The sequence below is a fragment of the Amaranthus tricolor genome, chromosome 5, assembly GCF_026212465.1.
Source record: "Amaranthus tricolor cultivar Red isolate AtriRed21 chromosome 5, ASM2621246v1, whole genome shotgun sequence".
Taxonomy (NCBI): Eukaryota; Viridiplantae; Streptophyta; class Magnoliopsida; order Caryophyllales; family Amaranthaceae; genus Amaranthus; species Amaranthus tricolor.
Window position 1 is genome coordinate 22,145,406 of NC_080051.1, and position 22,754 is coordinate 22,168,159.

General features: G+C 31.5%; 2 protein-coding genes across 2 annotated transcripts; both read left to right on the forward strand.

The window, feature by feature from the left end:
* The first annotated feature begins 58 nt into the window (after positions 1–58).
* Positions 59–8,642, forward strand: LOC130813748 (ubiquitin-like protein ATG12). Its single transcript, XM_057679609.1, has 5 exons — positions 59–197; positions 336–394; positions 5,965–6,033; positions 6,112–6,174; positions 8,183–8,642. Exons 1-5 carry the CDS (start codon positions 164–166, stop codon positions 8,240–8,242), a joined length of 285 nt encoding a protein of 94 aa, XP_057535592.1. The 5' UTR covers positions 59–163; the 3' UTR covers positions 8,243–8,642.
* A 5,579-nt stretch (positions 8,643–14,221) lies between these two features.
* On the forward strand, positions 14,222–22,621 carry LOC130813750 (AP2-like ethylene-responsive transcription factor AIL1). Its single transcript, XM_057679612.1, has 9 exons — positions 14,222–14,678; positions 15,372–15,921; positions 16,507–16,589; positions 17,471–17,479; positions 19,598–19,686; positions 19,796–19,869; positions 20,605–20,655; positions 21,110–21,186; positions 21,824–22,621. The coding sequence occupies exons 1-9, from the start codon at positions 14,357–14,359 to the stop codon at positions 22,282–22,284; spliced, it is 1,716 nt and encodes a 571-aa protein (XP_057535595.1). The 5' UTR covers positions 14,222–14,356; the 3' UTR covers positions 22,285–22,621.
* Positions 22,622–22,754: the final 133 nt, after the last annotated feature.

Genomic DNA, 22,754 nt, shown 5'->3' on the forward strand with positions numbered 1-22,754 from the left:
CGTAATAGTCCACCAAAGTCCAAAGTCCAAGCAAAACAAAGTCCATAATTCACATTTACAATTTACAAATATCTTCAATAACATAAAAATTACAGTCCAAACTTCATTTGCTCATTTTTCTGTCGGACTCGGAATAGCAGTAGTTTTGTTGATTGAAGCTTCCATGGCTTCCGAGTCGCCCAGCGCCGTTCGAAAAGGTCAAATCCTCAAGGCCTTAACTATAATTGTTCAATTAAACTCTTAATTCATTGTTCCGTTTTATTTTCTCCTTTTTTCCTTAAATTATTAATATTGTAAAAGTATTTTTAATTTTTAAGCGCTTCCTTGTTTTGCAGTTGTGATTCATTTGAGGGCTACAGGTGATGCACCCATTCTCAAGCAACAAAAGTTCAAGGTAATACTTAATAATTTTATTACTTCAAAATTTTCTTGTCTAATTATATTCAATTGATCTGGATATAGAATTACAATTCTGCTAATTTTTTAAAAATATCGCATTATAAATATAGCTGTTAAATCAAGAGCCAATTTCCATGACTTTGATAATGGGTTTGATCACTTGGTTGCCCATGCCTTATCTTGCACTCTTGAGAGCGAAGATGTCAGTGTCATGGGTTATGGGTTATGGAGGATTGAGGTTTGGATCACTTGATAAAGTGATCAAGGTGGATGACTTGGTATGTCTTGATGATTGCAAGGGAGTGCCAAAGTTGGCTTGCTCGATTGGTCGAGCCAAGCAGCAGCAGCAATCCAGTGGCTTCTGAAGTTCCGCTTGACCGGTCGAGCAAGGCTGCTCGGGTTGAGTGAGCCCCAGCTTGCGAAATACGCCAGTTTCTGTTGTTTGTGGGCTTTTAGCCATTTGTCCTAGGGTTTTCTAATATGTTGTATGGCTATATAAAGAGTCTTAGAACATCATTAGGAAGAGTAGAGTGAGGCTAATACTCTTGAAGCAACTAGGGTTCATTCCAAGAGAGTTCTTCATTGTATTAGTGAGTTTGTGAGAGACCACCATTAAAGGTGAGGTATTTGCTTTGAGAGGTTGTTCTTAAAGCTTGTGTGGGTTGTCATTAATGTATTGTTGAGTATATTATGAAAGTAATCCTTGTTTGAGGGGAGGTATCCTTAGATACCCCATAAATCTTGTGTTGTCCATTGTTGTTATTGCTTTGTTTTTGTAGGTTTCTTTGTGCTTATTCTTATTTGTTCTTCCCCATTGTTATAGCCCATTCACAACAATAACACACTGCAAATGCCAAATTTCCAATAATGGGAAAGTGGGATTAAATATGTTTCATACTTTCGGCATTATGATCATGTATTTATGGACTTCGAGTGATCTAGAATTTTTGGTTAATTATGAGATGACAATTCCGTGTCTTACAATAGATCAAGGCCGGTTCTTGTCCATGTTAGGGGGCAGAAAGTGCGAGTGTTTTGCTGATCATTTAGTGTAGAATTGCTAAGATGATGTTATTCCTTATATACTTATTTCAATTTGGCCGATGCCTAATAAGTTGGGTAAATAATTCTAAATATAATTCTAAGTGAATTAAAAACAATAAGTTACAAGAGCTAAACTAGTTCACACAAGATCGGGTTAATAAGTGATAAGGATCAAGGGATGGTGGGGCTTATAATAAGATAATTTATGATATGCATTGTGGAACCAAAAGTGCTTGTGGCTCAATGGATAGAGAATTTGCATGTGGAGCAGAAGGTTTGAGGTTCGACCCCCTATTGGGCGGAGGTATCAATTGGGGGGTTTCTTGGCTGCGCGTATCTCTATTTACTCCCTCCTTGGGGGAATGGGTATGATTTGTCCACATCTTTCGTGAAAAAGAAAACCCCTCACTTGGACCCTGCCTTGTGTGGGATACTGAGAGTGTCCTCTACTTTTACCTTTTTTTATGATATGCATTGTAGAATGATGCCTAATTTGGTTGTGATATAGTTGAAGTGATCATTAATAAAGTGGGTTTATTAGAAGTGAATGAGTTAAATTACGCAAAATTTTAGGTCTTGACATCCAAGCTTATGAAAAAAATGGTATTATGAATATGAATTTTTGGAAGCAAAGTTATCTATAATTGCTTAGGTGTTGTGTTACTTTTACATCACTTGTTTCTTATTGATGATTGATGGTAGGAAATTCAAATGACATTTATATTGTTATATGAAAGTGGAGTTATTGAATTTGTGCCATATGTGATACGGTTGAAGTGGGTATCTACTGTTTATGGTTGCAATCTTAATAGGAAGGTAGGATGTTAATGAGTTTTGTCCTTACTAGGGTATGCCATACTTGCTTGATGCTATAAAAGAGTGAATTTGGCATAGTCATTAGTCTATGAGTTAATAGTAATGAACTAAGATGGCTCATATTTAGGAAGTAGTTGAATAGAACAAAAGGTAGCGAATCATTTGATAATAAAACGATGAAATTCATCGTAGAGGATTTTTAGGCTGGCATTGTTCAATAAGAGCTTAGTTTTAAAAATGGGTAAGGCTGTTTTACATGCTCAAGGTTCACAGTGTACAAAACAAATAAATTGTAAACCTCAAAAGAAACCTAGGAAAATAACCTACAAGAAGAGAATATATGGTAGGTGCTTGCATGAATTGGTATTTTTTTAGGCTAAGATCAAAAGGCCCTAATCGCCTAGCCTTATTAGATGCTAGATTCATTGCTTGGCCAAGGCGACCAATGCATCACCCATCCAAGGCGCTAACTTTAGGCTTGCCTTGGTGATTTTTTTAAATTAAGAATAAGAGTAAATCATGTACATCAGACTCTCCAATCCTGCCGGCCTAGGTGGCAATTATCAACAATATTAGGGTGATGGAATGTTTTTGTCAGTGTTTATTAGGAGTGTTATACTATTATTTAAGCACGTGTTTTGTTGGTCTTATAGATAAAATATAGTGGATACGATGTGAGTAAAGAATCAATGAACCGGAGAGATTTATAAAGATTTGGCACTGAAGGTAATATTGTCTTAACATTTGTTTGGTGTTTATGTGACAATTTCGATTCCACTTATTTTCACTCCATATCTTAGAAAGTCAGAGGCTCAGAGCCCTTTATGAGCGTCATAGAGATCTTAAATTATTTCTTTCACGATCTGCTTTTATATTTGTGCTCAGGTGATTTGAATGGGGATGCTATTCAACAAAGGTGAAAATTAGATAATGTTTTCAATATTGATGTGTTATAAAAATAAGTCTAATGATGCTTGTTTCCTTTCACATTAAGAAACACTTTCTAAAACACCTCCTGTACAAGAGATGAAGAGGGTGGTGAGAGATACAAAATTTATAATGTTACAGTCTTGCATTAATAAATTATTGAGATAGTATATACCATAAACATTGTAGTAAGTGTGAGAGTTTAGTATGTTCTCTACTTCCACCTTTTCAATTATAAATTAGCCACTTTTATGGCATTGGATAGTGTAATGTTATCGAGTGATCCATAATTCATTTAATGCTTTTAAGACGACTTTAGTGTGCATCACCTAGAACTATGAACAAGTGAGCGTTATCTAGGAAGGATGGAGAACTTGTTTGCATTAGCTATTAACATGAATGCGTAGAATAAAAATTCTCTCGTTACGTTATGTAACGCCCGTTATATAACTTATTTGAAAGTTGCCGCGACGTTAAATTCCTTTATATAATAGTGTATGAAATTTCACGGTTAAAACGTCGCGTTGACAGTCACTTAACGTGTAACACCCGTTATTTTACCGTTATAACGATATTTTAGCATTACAAAATTATTTGTCTTCCCGTTAAAATTTCATTTATACCCATTAACTTTAATTATTACGATCACTTAAATTATAGTTACTCATAGTTTTAGTTGATAAACAAAATAATTAACTAACAACTAATAAGTTAATTAATTATACACTAAAAGAATCTCAAATGTTGCACTTATAATACTCCTAGTTGCATATGATTGCATAATGAAAGTACTTCAGCAACAAAAAAGCAATTATAAGTTCAAAATTCCCCTTATGTGATTTTTTTTTTTCAAAAGTCACACCGCATCGGCCGTGATTCGCGTTAGTTCTCTGTTATAGCCGTTTTTCACGACATCGCGATCATTTCCGCAAATGCATCGGCGAGCGCGATTTTTTTTCCAAATATAATAGGTATTAGGAAGAGCTTGGATACAAGTGGACATGCTAAAGGAGTTCAAGACAGCCTGCTTTGGCATTGTTCCTGTAATTGACTCAATGGAACCTCTAAATTATTCATTGTTATAAAATTTATGGTACTGAAATTAAGTTTGCAATATAGAATTTTTTCTTACTTTACTCTTTGATTTCTTACGCCATTCAACCGCCTCCAATGGTGCCTCTGCCTTCCCTTGGTTCCGGCGCCGCCAACCGGGACCTCCCCCAGAACCACTACCAACTTAAACCTAACTTCCTTTCTTCATGAACATCCCAAGCCTCTTTTCTTATCTTTCTCTTTTCCCTTCTCATTTTTTCATGTTTTTCCATTCTAGTTTTCTTTTTCTTTATGCTTTCTTTTTTTGTTTCCCCTTTCATCTTTACCTCTTTTCTCCTGAAATATCTTCTGCCCTTTGTTTTTTTTTCTTCTGACCCTTTTCTTTATCTTGCTCTACGGTACTTTTATCACTTTTGCTCAAGCTTCCCTTGATCTTCTCCACTGATCTTGGTTCCTCTTCTTGGTTCTTTGATTGCTGATCTGTTCTTTGACCCTCACATGTAACCAACTCTCTTACCTTCCTTTCCATATCATCAACCTTCACACCCTCTTCTTGGACATCTTTTCTTTCTTTATGGAATACAAATGCCGTTAATTCATTTTCCATATCTTGATATAAGATGAGAAGTGAATACCCTTTGTGACTATATTCATGTTTCGAATCTAAATGTTCATCACAAATCTCACAAATGCCTTTTTCATAAATTTCATTTGTGGATGTTGTTTTGAATGAGTGAATAATATCATTCTGGACAGCCTTTTGGAGCATATCTAACGGATGAATTTCAGTCCCTAAACCCTTTAAAAACGCATCAAGATCATCTTCTTGAGTATTCGAATTTCCCATTTCTTCCTTGGGAAAAAGATCTAGCGCCAGGGCCTTCTTCAGCCTTATCAAATTCTGTTCCAATTGATCCATCTAGACTACCCACAAGATCGAAATTCTTGCTCTGATACCTATGTAACAAATCAGCCAAGATGGTAATCAAAACAACCTTTATTAATAAAAACAAGAACGATACTAAGGAATGTTCGAGTCTCTCAGACACTCCTAAGTATGGGACGTTTGAGTCTCCCAATCACTCCTAAGTATTTCCACTTCTCTCTCTAGATATTTCCTATCCTTTCAAATATCCCATACTCCCCTCTATTTATAAGATATGGGAGGGGAAATAAAAACAAAAATACAAGCTAATAATAGACTACTAACATAACACCCTAAAAATACAACTCTAACTAACTTTTATTCTTTTACATTATATATAACCCTAGGAATTTGCCATGTATGACACAGTACTAGTGGCCTTGGATTCCATCTCGATATCTCCTTTTGATTTCATACTTTTTAATGGGAGTTGAGCCGTAATGGCGGATTTGATTCCATCTTATATGACGTATGTTTCACCCACATGATACATATTTCTTATCGGTTTATTTATTTTCTCAAATAAAAGAACACGATAAAATAATAATACCTTCTTCAAATGACTAATACGCATACATCAGATAAGCAGTAAATTAAGGACACGCCTTTATTTGGAAGCTGGGATTCATTTTTCTAAAGAAATCATTTGATTACCTGTATTATGTGTTTAATCTATTTCTTAAATTTCATTTCTGTGTAATGATGATTAGTGACAGTTTGCACATTTATTTTTTCCCTTCTCATCGAAGTTTTCCGTTTTATGTTCATTTTCCTAAACCACCACGGTTTATTTTGTGCAGGTTTCTGGCACTGACAGATTTGCTAGTGTTATTGATTTTTTATGTCGTCAACTTCATAGAGATACTTTGGTAGGTAGGATTTTGTGACAATTATTCTTTGTTGCCTGTGAGACATTATTAATAGTTATTTTTGGGTACGTTTTGCAGTTTGTTTACATCAACAGTGCCTTTTCTCCAAATCCTGATGAATCCGTGATAGATCTTTACAACGTAAGTTGCATCTTTCTCGACTAGAGACTTTTGAGTCGTAGATCTTGGGAGGACTAAAAAGTGCTATGAATTTATTTTCTGAGGTTTCTTGAACACTAGGTCTATCAAATGTCATTAGAAAATTCGACGTTCACAATTACTCTTATATGTCCCCCGCCAGTGCAGAATTATATGATTTTGGATGGTTTAAAGAGTTCCAACATTGTGTAGTTTGATATTGTGCCTGATTTCTAGTATCATGATTGATCATTTATTTATGTCTGGTGCCCTGTTGGGTAGCTGATGGTTACTTGGCCTTAATTTCGGATTCCTTTGTTGTGTTCTTACTTCTTACCTTTCTCAGTTTTGTAAAAAATGGTTTGGATGTCAGTGATCTAAGGATAGAAAGTGCTTCTGAACCTTTCACGACAACCATAACAAGCGTACAACTTCAATGGAGCTCTGCTTTAGCCTTTAATGAATGTAGAGTTCCATCAAAATTCAAAACGTCAATTAGCTCTTCTGAATTTTAATTTTTTAAGTACCAGTGTAGTGTAGAATCAGACCCTCCTTTTCTGTCACGTAATTGTAAGACCTTTCCAGTGTCTTTTCTGATTCTGTGAAAACTATGAAAATTTGAAATAAATAAGATTATTTATCTACTTAATTCCAAATATAAGATTCGGGAAAACTTATGTCCCAAAATAAGCTTCCGTACGTCCAAGCCTAGCCTCGGGTAAGTCGCTGTTACTAACAGCGAAAAAGGGGAAAAAAAAAATAAAAAGTTGAAAGTCGCTGTTAGTAACAGCGACTTAAGGAGTTGACCAGTCAATTCCTTAAGTCGCTGTTACTAACAGCGACTTAAAAAAAAAAAATTTTTTTTTTTTTTTTAAACGAAGATTAATAAAGAGCCTGTTACCTTCTTCTTCCTTTCCTTCATTTCCAGTCTCAGATCTCACAATCCCTTCCTTCATCAGTTCTTCCTTCCTTCAACAAGAATTCATTCCAACAAACCCAGAAATTCAAATCAAATCCAAATCCGAACCCTAATCCAGAAATGGATCTTCAACCAGAAGAACTTCAATTCCTAACCCTAACCGACATACTCAAAGAATCAATTTCAATCCCTAAACTTTCACCTCGTACATTCTATCTAATCACCCTTTCATTGATCTTCCCTCTTTCATTCGCAATTTTAGCCCACTCTTTATTCACTCATCCTCTACTTGCTCGTCTTCAAGATCCTTCTACACCTCTTAATTCTCAATCCCATCAATGGTTTCTTCTTCTTCTTTTTCAGTTTTTCTACCTCCTTTTTCTTTTCACTTTTTCTCCTTTCTACTGCTGCTGTTGTATGAGAATTGTACCTCAATTGTACCCAACTCCCACGTTCACTACTATTAAAAATAAAAAAATTAAAAAAAAATTTTTTTTTTTTTTAAGTCGCTGTCACTAACAGCGACTTAGGGCATTTTCATTTTTTTTCTCCTCATTCGCTGTTACTAACAGCGACTTACCCGAGGCTAGGCTTGGATGTACGGAAGCTTATTTTGGGACATAAGTTTTCCCGAATCTTATATTCGGAATTAAATTGTTTATTTATCTTATTTTTTTCAATCTTTCTGAAAACTATAAGGGACATATCTTTAGATGATGCTTGATGGGCACTGCAATATTTTCCGGAGAAAAGTAAGAACCTTCTAAATAGAGTTGGTAATGAAGTATCTTGTATTCTCCCCTATGCTTCAGGCTGTCTCGTTGCACCTTCAGGCCACAGCAGTATCTGCCAACCAATTACTGCTCCATTTGCTTAGTTTGACACTAATGGAAGTTTTCCTGTATATGTGGTGTTTCTGTAACTCCTAACCAAAATTTTCTTCCGGAATCCGGAGTATCTGCCATTGCTAAAAACCTAACTCTTTCTCTTACCCCATTTCCCTCCTGACTCAAAGAGATGAAAATAGAATAAGAAAAGCTTACCATGCTGAAGCAACATCCAAAACATCTTACAGTTGATTTCTTATTGCAGAATTTTGGAATTGATGGTAAGCTGGTTGTCAATTATGCTTGTTCCATGGCGTGGGGCTGACTTTGGTGCCTATATCTGCTAGTACTTCTCAAAATCCTTTCACCGGAAAGGCTTTGATGCATTAAGTTTTAGGAAGTAACCATGTTTGAAGTTAAACGTGTGAAATACTTAATTATGTTATCGTGACTTGTTGAATTGAACAGAATTTTACATTATTTTGCTGCTATAAGGTCACGCTGGAAGATACGACAAACTGTGAAAATCTCGAGAAGCTAAATAGCTAATAGATTGGGGAGTTTGCCGGTTTCATCTCTTTCTAACTCGTCAGACTATTATACTTCTGCAAATGGTACATTTATTATACGTTTGCTTGATATTGCTTGTAAATTTGACATGATTTCTGTTAATATCTGTTTTTAACAGATGAATTTGCTTCTAATATATCAATATGCTTTGGTCTGCTTCGTGCTCGTTTTCCCTCTTATTTCTGCCTTTCCAGTTGATGAAACTGAAGAGGGAGATTGAAGAGAATAAATATGTTGTCTAATTAGAGGTTGTTAGAGCACCCTTATTGATGATCTCAATTGTTTTTGGGGATTAATATAGATTTCTTAATGGGAATTTTTAATAACAAAAAAAAAACAACACTTGAGAATTTGTTACTCCATTAAGTTGGTGATCCGAGCTTATTGGTGAAAAATCACAACAAAACTAGGGGAGAAATTTAGTGGGGAAGTAGTAAAATTTGATCACTTTACTGATCAAAAACGACGTGCTATGAGGAAGAAAGCAACAACCAGCCGAAACGGGATATGGGAAAGGTGGTGAGGATTGTGGAGGAGTATTTGTTTTGCCTTTTATTATAAGGAAAAATTACCCTAAATAATTTAATTTTTTCGCGATTTTCCTACAATTATCTCACCTATCGATTAACCATAAATAATCCTAACTTAGGAGGGTCTTTGCCTTGGGTACACTCGGGTGACTTGCTACCTATTGTAGCAAGTCATTTTGAATAAAAAAAAGATAAATTACAAACGTTACAAAAAAAATTTTAAAAATTAAACCCCCTTAACAACCCAGCCCCACTGCCACCATCTCACTCTCACCGGAGACACCACCACACAGCCGCCAACACCACCACCACAATTCTTTTCTTTTAGTGGCACACAACCGTACAATTTTACTCGCTTGAAATGAGGGAGGGCCGGAGGGGAGGAGTTGGTAGCAGTTGGGGAGTGAAAGAGGAAAGGTGGCTGAAGTGGAGGAGGTAATGGAAGCTAGTGTACACATGCACAACATGAAGCAGCAAAGGTAAGGGGGGGGGGGGGAAGGGTGGATGGCCGGGAGGGTGGGGAGGGAAAGTGGTGGCCGGCCGGAGTAGGGGATCGGCTGAGGTTGGGTGCTCCGGGTGGGGTGGATGGGTGGTTATTATTTGATTTTTTTGTTATTTTTTTGTTAATATTTTTGTAATTTTATTTTATTTTATCTTTTTTTTAAGTTTACCTCTAAAAACAGGTAAAATTTTGATGAACAACATTTATGGGTAAGTACCTCAATAATTGAGATTATTTATGATTAATCAATAGGTTGGATATTATAGGAAAATCGTAAAAAGGTTAGAAAATCGTGAAAAGGTTAGATTATTTAGGATAATTTTTCCTTATTATAATTATTTTTGTTTTAGTTTTTTTTTTTAATAAACCTACAAAAGGAGGTCAACATTTGGACAACGATATTTTTGGTAGATGATTAAATACTAAATAGTTGGAATTATTTATAAGTCATTAAAAATTAAGATTATTGTAAAGAATACAGTGAAATATTGAATCAGTGTAATTTTTTCCTAAAATTAATACTCCCTCCGATCTTATGAATTAGTCTCATTTCCTTATTTGGCAAAACCTTTGAATTAGTCCCATTTCTATTTTTGGCAATCCTTTTTTACTTAAACACCCTTAGTTCACACAAGTAATTACGAATATACCCCCATATACCTTACTTACCCAACTACCCTTCACTACTTATCCTTCACTACTTACCCTTTACTATTTACCCTTTTTAATGGACTCCACACAATCCTTAATATCCGTGCCCAAGCAAATGGGACTAATTCATAAGATCGGAGGGAGTATAATAAAAGGAATAATACAATGACAAACATTGTAATCAAAACCGCCTAATAACATGTAAATTGTCATATTAGATATCTACAATAATGACACACAAACATAAAGACTTATACCTTTGATAAAAAAAACTCTTTCAACCATATATTATTATCAATAATAAATTATTCAAGCTAAGACTGTTTGAGAACTTTCAAATACTCTCTCCTCTCCATCTCATTAATCTTACAAAGCTCATTATCTCTCATTAATCTCACAAAACTTGAGTAACCTAACACGTATTCATATAAGAGTTCACAAATAATCATAATTCATAACCTTATAAGAGTAAAAGACTATTATAAGAACACTTCTAATATAGTCATTTATATTCACTCTAATAGTCTCATTTGACTGACCATATTGTCAATACAATAATCCTATCATTAATAATTCTAATTGTGCAAATTCGAAATTGCAAAAAGTTACTCTCTCCTATTCGCTTTACTTGTCCAATTTGATTTTTCAACACTATTTATCAATTACTCTTATTATGTGATTAGTTCTTAATCTATAAGTTATAACATAGTCATGTGAGATTTTGTTTAATTTGTCTTATTGTAAATTTTATTAATATCAAATTTTTATAATTTTTACTCAAGCACAATAAAGATATTTAAGATTGAAAATATGCATTGGCAAATGTGTCAAAAGCAAATAGGACAAGTAAAGAGAGTAGAAGAGAGTATTAATGATCTTTGCTTTGAAACAAATCAAATAAGATCACATTGGACTAGATTAAAATAATATTTAAGAATAATTAACAATATTAAAAGTTAAATGGGACTTAAGAATACTACCTTTTTTAAAAAAAAGAGACTATATTTTTCTGACTATAATTAACCTCAAATTTTGTAATAATTATTATCTAATAGATTTAGTTTTAACACAAATGAACCCATAGAAAGAGCTTAGACCACCAGGCTATGCGCAAGACGAATGACTAAAGGAGGCACCTCCTCAGTCCCATCTGTGGTCAGCTGATCCCTGACACCATCACCAATCCAACACCAAATTGCAACTCTTGATTGGAAGTTGCCACCTTCTTTATACTAACCTGCGCTTCCTCTTCTTTTTTTGGCTTCATCCAATTTATTATAGTCTACTCTACATCCTAATTTTATGAAAAAAGTGTGTAAAATAGTGGACCATCTAAATAATGCTCATTTGAACTCAACCTGAAACTTATACTAGTACTCCCTCAAATTTCCATTAAAATTACACACTTATCAATATACGTCTTAATCTATATTTCATTCTTGATTCATGTATTAAAACATAGTCAAATAAAATCTTATTTGATTCGTCTCAATATAAAGTTTATTAATATCTAGTTTTTATAATTTTTAATTATACACAATTATCGCTATTAAGTACTCAGTCCCTCCTATTCCCTTTACTTTCTCATTTAGTTTTTCAACACTATTCATCAATCACTCTTATTATGTGATTTATTCTTAATCTATAAGTTACAATATAGTTATGTGATATATTGTTTAATTCATCTTATCGTAAATTTTATTAATATCAACTTTTTATAATTTTTGCTCAAGCACAATTAGAGATATTTAAGATTGAGAATATTCATTGACAAATGTATCAAAACCAAATGATACAAGTAAAGAGAATAAAAAGGAGTTTGAATTAGTGCATTTGATAAACGTGTAAAAAGTAAATGAGATATTTATAAAGAAACAAAGAGAACACTATTTATAGATTATATTTTTACCTTATTTATCAAATACTCTTAGTCTCTCATCATATATAAGGTTCGCTACAAGTACATGAATGTTGTGAAAAAAAATTAGAAAAAAGAAAAATAATGTTTTATGGGAACAAATTAAAGGATAAATGTATGGATTATATTAAAAAATAAATAAAATGTGTGAACGAGATCAAATAATATATGGGTTATGCTAAAGCTGAAAAATGTAGCAAATTTCATAAGATAAAATAAATATTATAAAAACTGTGTGACAAAAGGAGTAAAGTTTAAGAAAAAATATAGTCACGTGAGTTTTTGTTGGAATTGTTTTAATATGTTATTTTAGTAAATTATTTTTAAATTTTTAGTTATGTATAATTAAAGATATTATAGATTAAAAAAGTAACCATGAGTAGATTTTTGATTCTGGTTTAAGTGTCAACTTTTTTACTTGCTTGAAAGTTTCATTTACAAATATTTTTTGATTGTTTAACTAACTAAAAAGTCAAAAATTAATAAAAAAGACAACAAAATAACTATTTATCAAATAACCTTTGTATTTTTAATTACTCTAAATTAAAAATAAAACACTAGTTAAAAATGAGCGATCATTTATTGATTAGTGTTAAATTCCAAATGGGCAAGTAGCATGTATAGCCGAATAGGAGTTACTAGTATAGTTTAGAAAACTAAATAAAATTGCAAAACTGATTCCTATCTATTTGATCATAAATCAGTTCTACTACATCAATGCACCGTTTCCGATGTAAGTGCGTACCAACCGTTGATCTGCATGATAATTACGTAAGCTATTCTTAATGGGTTTTTTCAACGGTCAGATTATAGGTGAGTATATAGCTTATCGTGGATGTTGATACAGTGGATTAGTTCTTCTAAGCCACTGGGCTGGCTGCTCTCTGTTATTTCAATTTTGGTGGTGTCTGTATTATGGCGACCTCCTGCAACAACTGAAAGGGTGAAAAGAGAGGGATTTATCAAGCAGGGAACGAAACCCAAGAATTCTCTTAATCTTATAGTATGTAATTAATTTTTTCCTTATTGTAACAACATAATTTATCTAAGTAAATCAATATTTTAAACATGTATCCTTTAGGGTCTTTAGTTCATGATTTTTTTTCGTAGCTATTTAGTTGAATTTTAGCTTGTTAGTTGATCAAACAGTTAAAAAATTGTTTAGTAAATGGCTTTTAAACCAAAATAAAACTATTCAAGTTAGTTTTTTTTGTTAGTTTTTGGTTTATTGATTTACTTTTTATCTAATAAACAACCAACAGTTAATACTTAAATTTGCCTAATGTCTTTTAAACAACTAACTTTTCAGTTAGTTTAAAAGCCAACAAAAACAACCCAACATTTCATAGTGATCAAACAAATCAACTCAAAAGTCAACAGCCAACAACCAACATCTAATTGCCAAACATCCCATTTTTATTCCATTGAGATCGTAACATTTCATCTTGATTAATAAGCAACAACAAATAATTAATTTTTACCAAAATCGTCCGTAACAGTTGGGTTAAACAATAGACTTATCACTAATACTTTTGGGTTGATCAAACCAATCAATAACTACAATCAACCGTTCATTGATTTTTGTAAAAAAGAAAACTAATACAAATCATTTACCTAAACACTTACTAGTACGCCGTGCATATTAAATTGAATCTTATCTCAGGTAAAGCAAATACTCTCTCCTATTCATTTTAAATGTCGCATTTACTTTTTGCACTCTATTTAATGCACTTTTTTGATCCTTAATATATCGAGTTATGTATAATTAAAAATTATAAAAAGTTGATATTAATAATCTTTACATCAAAACGACTCAAATAAGATCTCAAATGACTATGTTTTAATTTATAAATTAATAATAAAATGTAATTTAAGAGTGATAGATGAATAGTATTCAAAAAATAAATGGGACACCTAAGGTAAATAGGAGGGAGTATTATTTATTCAGATAAAAATTCCGAATTTAATTTTCATCCATTTTTCCCTTCCTTGAAAAAAAAAATAAATAAAAATTGATGCTTATCTCTAGCAAAACGAAAAAAAAAAGAGAAAAATGAAAAGGAATGAGAGCGACTACATTGAAAGATATTGTCTTACATGTAGGCAAACAGCAATTAAATACTCCGCATTGGAGACAGGGAAATTGTACGACCAAAATGAATCGGTTTTGCCCTACTCCTATTTCTTAGAACTTTGAGCTTTTACTTCTTAATCAACACTCACATACACCATAACACCAACAAACAAGCCTCCCAATCCCAAAACATCATGAATAACAACAATTGGTTGGGATTCTCCCTCACTTCACAACAGCATCAACACCAACATCAAGAACATCATCAGCAACACCAACACCAACACCAACACCAAGAGCATCATCAGCAACACCAACAGCAACACCAAGAGCATCATCAGCAACACCAACAGCAACACCAAGAGCATCATCAGCAACACCAGCAGGCCGCCGTAAAAGAAGGAAGTTCATCAGCACCGTCGTCGCCGCATCAAAACGGCGTCGTCACCTCTTTCATGCCTCTTCGTTCTGATGGCTCTCTTTTTACTAATGTCCCCTTTTCTCCTCAACTCCAAGGTGCGTTACTTCTTTTTACTCAACTCATTTACCACTTTTACTAATTTCAATGATGTCTACTTGCTCTAAGTCTAATTTTTTACCCTTAGTACATCGTAGATTATATAATATATTTTGAGGCTTAATAAAAAGTTTAAATTATTAGACCTTAGAATATCTTATATGTTATCTGATACGCCTTAGTATGTTCAAACAAAAGCCCTTTGGACTTGCAAATAAATCACATGCACTCTTCATATATATAGCGATGAATATTCTTCTTTGAATGAGAAATGATTGAGATTTAAATGCGTTATTTTTTGTGACGGTGATTTTTAATATCATGTTATGGAAATAATCTAACCCAAAATTTAAGCTGATAATTCAAGCACCAATATATATTATATAATTGTTCACTTATATATTCTTCCTCTGTTTCAAAATATTTGCACAATTTGACTTTTTTCGTAGTCTGGTGCTAATGTAATTTTTAATATATCTAATTATGTATAATAAAAAATTATAAAAATTTAATATTAATAATTTTTATATTAAGACAAATCAAACAAGATCTATAAATTAAAAATTAATCACAAATTAAAGATAGAGGAATAAATATTGCATTATTTTGTAAGGTAGCAAATAATTTGGAACGGTGGAAATGTATGTTTAACTAGTAATGATTTTTAGTGGTATTTTTTGTTTGGAAAATAGAGTGGAAGTATGGAAATCATGGGCAGCACCCAAAACTAGAGGACTTTTTAGGGTGTTGTTACACAACTTCTCAAGACCAAGAAAACAAGATGGTTATAAACATGAATGCACTTCCTCCTTCTCAAGACCAATTTTCCTCACAAATCCAAACATGCCCTTATCCTCCTAATTATCCCCAAGGAGAAAATGTTATTCTAACGGGAAATTATTCACAAACACTTGATTGCCACTATTCATCTTCCCCATTTGATGGGGCCGCCATCTCTCAGTTCAAATCTTGGCTTAGGCAAAACCCAACAACAGTGGGACCCACTACTACTTTTAATGTTACCCAAGGTGCTAGTGCTGGTCCTGGTGGTTGTCAATTCCAATCACTCTCCCTATCTGTGAACCCTGAAAAGGGTCCAGACCCGGGCCCGGGTCCGTTGGTTGAGGTTGTCGATAGCAAAAAGCGAGGGCAATCTAAATCAGTTTGTGGTAAAGAACTGGTGCCTAGGAAATCTCTTGATTCATTCGGCCAAAGAACGTCTCAGTATCGTGGAGTTACCAAGTACGTTATACTACTCAATTTTCATAATAGTTTTTTTTTTTTTTTTAATTGTTGTATATATATAGTACTCATTATTTATCAACTAAGTAATGATTAATTGATTTTATATTTTTTATTTAAGAGAAAATATAATCAAATAAAATTTTGTTTTATTAATGTAATACATTTTTCACTATATTATTTTTTTTAGAATTTTTTATTCTATATGTTTAATTAATGATATTTTTTCTAATTTTTAAATTCCAACCATTCTCCATAATGCAATCTTAAAGTGTTATTATATCTAGTTATAAACTTATAAATAAATGATAATTATAAAATTATTTATTGAAACAAATTATTAACTAAAGAGAAACTAAAGTGTAGCAATCTTATATTTCAAAAAAAAAGTGTAGCAATATTAGAATCACGGAGGAATTGTATTATCTCAAAATAAAATTTACTTTATTTGATTAATTTTCTTATATATAAAACATGTGTACACAAAAATATATTTCATATTTGATGAGTACTTTTTGTTTTTATTATTTTATGGGTTGTGTTTTGTTACAAATGTTTTACTATTTTTTGGAAAATTTTGGGTAGACATAGGTGGACAGGAAGATATGAGGCCCATTTATGGGATAATAGCTGCAGGAAAGAAGGTCAAACTAGGAAAGGAAGGCAAGGTTAGTTCATTTTATTTTATAATTTCTTTTTTTTAATAATTATCTTTGGAATGGTACACACTGTTTATCAATTAATTTTATTTTATAATTTTTTTTGTGTATGTAAAACAAATAGTCATGTAAGATTTTGGGTAATACATTGTGTCTTAATACATATTCTCATTTTGTCAATCTTTTATAATTTTCATTATACTAATTTAAAAATATTTAATATTTTTGAATAGTTTAATAAATGATAATTTAATTATTTTCATTGAAAAAGTGTATTATTAAAAAGGGGAAGTATTTTTTAGAGAAAAACAATTATTTTTTAGATTATCACTGATTTAGTGAATGTTTTTAGAGAAAAGTGTCAAAAGTATCTAATAAATTTCTTTTTCCAAAAAGTATATAATAAAATAAGTTTTGTCAAAAAATACCTAATAAATTTTTTTCTTTTCCGAAGAGTACCAATTTACGTTTTTCGTCAATTGACCGTCAATATAACGGTTGACTGGTCAAAATCGAAAATTTTTCTTCCTCATCTTCAATTTCTTTTCCAATTTAATTTCCTCACTATTTTCTGCCTCTACATTTTACTCAAAATCGAAATTAAATTGAAAAAGAAGTTGAAGATGAGGATGAAGAATTTTCGCTTTTGACTAGTCAACCGTTATATTTGACGGTCAACTGAAGAAAAACCTTATTTGGTACTCTTCGACTAACATTGGTCTATTTTTTTTAGTTAATTTTTGACAATTTTTTTTTATATATCCTTAATAATTAATTTAAAACTGATTTGTAATTTGACTAACATTGGCGTTTTCTGTTGTTTGTTGAACCTATAATTTCTCATTTTCTGGCATTTGGCTGTTGGGAATGGGATTGGTCAAAAATTGCAGTTTACCTAGGTACGTGAATTTTCCTTTACACTCATTTTGGACTGTTTTGGTTTTCTAGATGACAATTTGAACTCTCTTTCCTTTTCAATAAATGTTAATTGTACTACTATATGGTTAGAATCCAGTTCTGTTTACATCATATACTTGGGTTTAAAGCTATTCATATTAACTAATTGTTGGTTTCGGATTAGATGTTATAAACGTCATGTTCAAATCGGGTCTTATGTTAACACTGACTTTTACATTACTGTAAATTCATTTTTAAAGTCGGGTTTTATGTTAATATTGACTTCTCCGTAAATTTACTTTTAAAGTCAAGTCTAAGTCGAATTTGATTATATAAGGTCGGATAATTACCGAGTCGAACTCTTCTGACTCTGGGGTAAAGTTTTCCTATTCAGGGTCAATTTGCATACTTTGAGAAAATACTCATAAAATCTCAATTTGGATCCCAATTACTGTACACAGATTCTTGTTATCTTGTCATACCAATGATCACAAATCACAATCACCTTTAGAAATCACCTTCGTCTTTATCGTAAATATATTGCAAGTGCGACAAATAAATTGAAGTGATATAAAAAAGAAACCTTCAAATATGTGGAAAAATATTTTAATTGTAAATAATCTTTTATAGTCGTAACTCGTAATTTACGAATTTCATATCATCTAAATTGTCATGTATTTTATTTGATTTTGTCCTTGTATTTTCCCCAATATATAATACTGGTTATATATATATTTTTAGGAAAAATTAGTTAAAATAATTAAATATTTTCATGATTTTCCTATAATAATCTCATATATTGATCATTAATCATAAATAATCCAAACTTTAGTAGGTACTTGTCTAGAGTAAACTTGGTAATCAAATAATCTGACTCGCTATAAGAAGTTTTATTTAAAAAAAGATAAATTAAAATAAAATGTCGAAAAAAAATGTAAAAAAAATGTTAAAATGTTTTTCAGAATTTTTTTATTAATTATTTAGAATTTTTCATGTAAATATGTGGAATTTTTTTCTAATTTTATATTAAGTTTCAATTTAATTTTTGGTAAATTACAAGAGTTTATTAAGTTATTCAAGTTTATTTTAGTAAAATATCCCTAAAAATAGGATTATTCATGGTTATTCATAATTAATTAATAGGTAAAATTATTGTATGAAAATTATAAAAATATTGAATTATTCTAGATAATTTTTTTTTAATTTTAATTTACAAATTACAACACTTGTTAAATCACTACATATATTATCATTAAATAGTTTATAAATTGTCTAATTTCCAGTACTATATAATTACTTTATAATCTTACTAATGTTTACATGTTTGTCAATTGTCATAATCTAACAATAATATTTTGCTATTAAGTAATCGTTTATAGGAGTAATATACATATGCCAAATCAAAATAGACAAATTATACATGTATTATGGGACGAATATATATATATATATATATATATATATATATATATATATATATATATATATATATATATATATATATATATATATATATATATATTAACAATTCTGCTCCATATTGTCAAAAAATGTGTGTTACTTTTACTGTAATTATTCTGAATTTATGGATATGTTGAAATTTAATGAAAGACATCCTTGGTAAAATGGTAGGTAGTGTTAGTTGGAACATTTGCCCAAAACATTGCAAAAATTTTTTCTCAAAATTCTCATTTCTCATATTGAGATGTTCTATTTGTTGTTCTCATCAAATAGAAGTTATTCATATCATTTTTATATTTTTATATTCTTTATAATTCTCATGTGTTTCCCATTAACTTCATATCATTTCTCTATTAGTTGTGGTTCTCATATTTTTTTTCTTTCACTAATTTTCTTTTAATATCTTTTTAATGTTTATAATCCTTACTTTTCCTCCATAAAATTTATTATTCAATAAAATAATATATTCACTATCTAAAAAGATTATATTTTTTTTATTTTCTTAACATTCTTTTTGAGAACTTCATTTAAAAAAGGAGTATAAAACATTTTATTTACTCCAAAAAAATTTATACCTATATTATGAAACCTTTTTTAGGTTGTGCAACATAAAATTATCAAATGGCAATCAAACATAATTTTGATGTATAAATGATCAGGTGGGTATGACAAGGAAGAAAAAGCAGCAAGAGCTTATGATTTAGCAGCATTAAAATACTGGGGCCCAACTACTCATATCAATTTTACTGTAAGTTATTATACTCCTAATATAAAAGTCAAAGCCCGCTAATTTGGCTGTAACAAGAGTTGACTTGATTTTTTATATCTAAATAATAAATATTCCATGAATTAACCAGCTTACTGATTATGAGAAAGAACTTGAGGATATGAAGAACATGAGCAGGCAGGAATTTGTTGCCCATTTAAGAAGGTAAATGTTCTATCCTATTTTTTATCTTCCAACTATTGATAGTAACATGTTGCGTAGAGAAATATCATTATCAGTATTAATTTCAAATGAATAAGAAATATGTCCAATAGTAAGTAGGGGCCAAGCAGGATTGTAGTATATGGTGGATTGAACATTCGTATACTAATAAAAACCAACTCAATTATCACATTTATTGTGTTATATTTTAACTTAATATTAACAAGCTTTAATTAAGTCAGAATAGGGCAGTTTCTGACCCTAGATGAGGTAGACATTTGTCTAAAGCTGATGACTAAAATAGAGTTGAATATCTCAACTTAACTTTAATACTGTTTGTAAATTTTAATTTTACTTTAGCCTCATACAGTCATACTTGAGCTCATCATGCATTTTTAATTAGGTTAGTTTTCTTATCAATCAAAAAATGTATAACATGTCTACATTAAGAATGATAATTATAATATATAAAGTTCATTTCTTTTATTTTGCAAGCACCCATTAGAACTAGAATTAACCCTCAGGAGAAAGGGCTTTTTTCTTTTATTTTGTCTAGGGCCTATAAAATGTCGGAAATTGTAATAGGTCTAGGTCTTGATCCTCTCATGCTAACAAGTATAGGAGCATGTCGATTAACGTGCATTCATCCCACCTCTTATATCATATTCTGAATAAATTTGATAACGATAATGTATGTACACTTAGCCCATAAGAATGTGTTTATTCTATGTGATACAGGCAAAGCAGTGGATTTTCAAGGGGAGCATCTATATATAGAGGTGTGACAAGGTATGTAATCGTACCGCGTGTGATTAGAGACTTTAAAACAATCAAACGAGTTGGTTTTAAATTAATTATATTTATTTCAGCAATTCAAAATTTTAATAATATTTTATTTTTAGTATTTAAATTATCGAAAAAACACTAAATAACTTTTAGAAAAATTAGTTCTTACAATAATGAAATAAATACAAATTTCAAAAAATTATAAGCAATTTTATAGAATTTAAATTCAGCATTGATAAAAATAATGGTAGTAAAGTGGTAGCTGAATGATGCAGCAAAAAGATGGCAGCTTTAAAATTGAATGATGAGATGCAATAATAGGGTAAAAATATAATCATGCATGTGACAATTACAGCAATTTGATTAAGCATTATAAAAAGGCGAATGAAGTTAAAAGGAATCCATGAATAAATCTATCATACTTTCCTTTTTTATGCTAAGTTTTTTGCTTTCTCAGACACCATCAACATGGTAGATGGCAGGCTCGAATTGGAAGGGTTGCAGGCAATAAGGACTTGTACCTTGGCACTTTTAGTAATTTCTTTTTTTTTTTTTGTCTCTTTTCTTTTTTTTTTTTCCCTATTTTTTATATTAATTAACAATGATTAAATATGATATGATTAGGGGTGTTCAATAGACTGGATAGGGCCGGGTTGGATAAGGTCTATTTAAACTTAATGCAGGGTTTACAATGTCTTGCACGTTTTTTTACTAGAGTTTATAATACCCATCGATCAATTTAAAATAATTAAATTGTAAAAACGTTAATAATTCCCCATTGTTAGTTATAATGATTAAATCATCCACCAATATATACTATTTACAAAGGCCCGTTTTCGGCAGTTATTATGCCTTTTTATAGCCTGCTCCAATTTAATTGTAATAGAGTTCATTTTTGGCCCAGCCCATTATCAACCCGACCCTTGCAGAACCCTTCTAAAATGAGGCTTATAGGGATTAAAGTCAAGGTTCGGCCAGTTGAACACCTCTAGATAGGATAATGATGATGCTAACAAGAGATTGGATGTTTTAATTAATTTAGCCGGACTATTTAGTTCACATTAAGGTTGTCTCGAAACAATATTAAATGAGAATTGTGTAGATTATGATACATGTTTTGAAGAGGTGCTCATTCGAATCATCGGGTTGATATGTATAATGTCCTTGCCAGGCACTCAAGAGGAAGCAGCAGAGGCTTATGATATTGCAGCCATAAAATTTAGAGGCACAAGTGCAGTAACCAATTTCGATATAAGTAGATATGATGTGAAGAGAATTTGCTCGAGCAACACTTTAATCGCGAGCGATCTTGCAAAACGCCCATCACCGAATAAAGACTCTCCACTGGCTTTGCAGCTAGAAGAGCCTCTTGCTATAACAGATAGCCGCGACAATGATGGTTCTAATGACTTGCCTGCTAGTCTTATGTGGACTTCTCAAACTGATGATCAAACTCGGTCTCAAGAATGTAATTCATCTCCAGTGTACTTGTCACCAGAAAATCACAAGTATGAAGAATGTGCAGTAAGTAATGGCGAAAATAATGAAGTTGCTGACAATGGCGGGCTAAGTAAAAATACTCATCTTGGTGTTGTTAATCAGGTTCCAATCTTCGCCTTATGGAATGAATGAATAACTGTTATTGTAATTGGGTTTTAGTTACAATTTGTTGCATTTTGCTAAAGGATTATGTGTTAGTTTTTACAGAAAATTTGTAGGTTTTTGAAGAAGCAAGCTAGAAAAGTTGTCAATTGTGTAGGAAACTATAGTAAGCTTGGTAGGACTATGGCCAATGGGGATGTATAATGCCTAAACTTGTAGCGTTATGACATTGAATCTTAACTATTAACTAATAACTAATAACTATGACAAGAGTATTAGGGGAGAATGAGTAGCATTGTCCACCCCTTCAAGTTGTTGGAGAATGAGGATTCGAAATGTCAAACTTGCAAACGCGATAGTCGGATCATTGGATCATTCAAATGCTTGTGTTATTTTATTTACTAAAATAATATATCCATTATCTATAAAAGGTTCCATTTTTCTTAAGTACCGTAAATATTCTTTGTGAAAACTTCATTAAGAAACAAAGAGAGTATTTA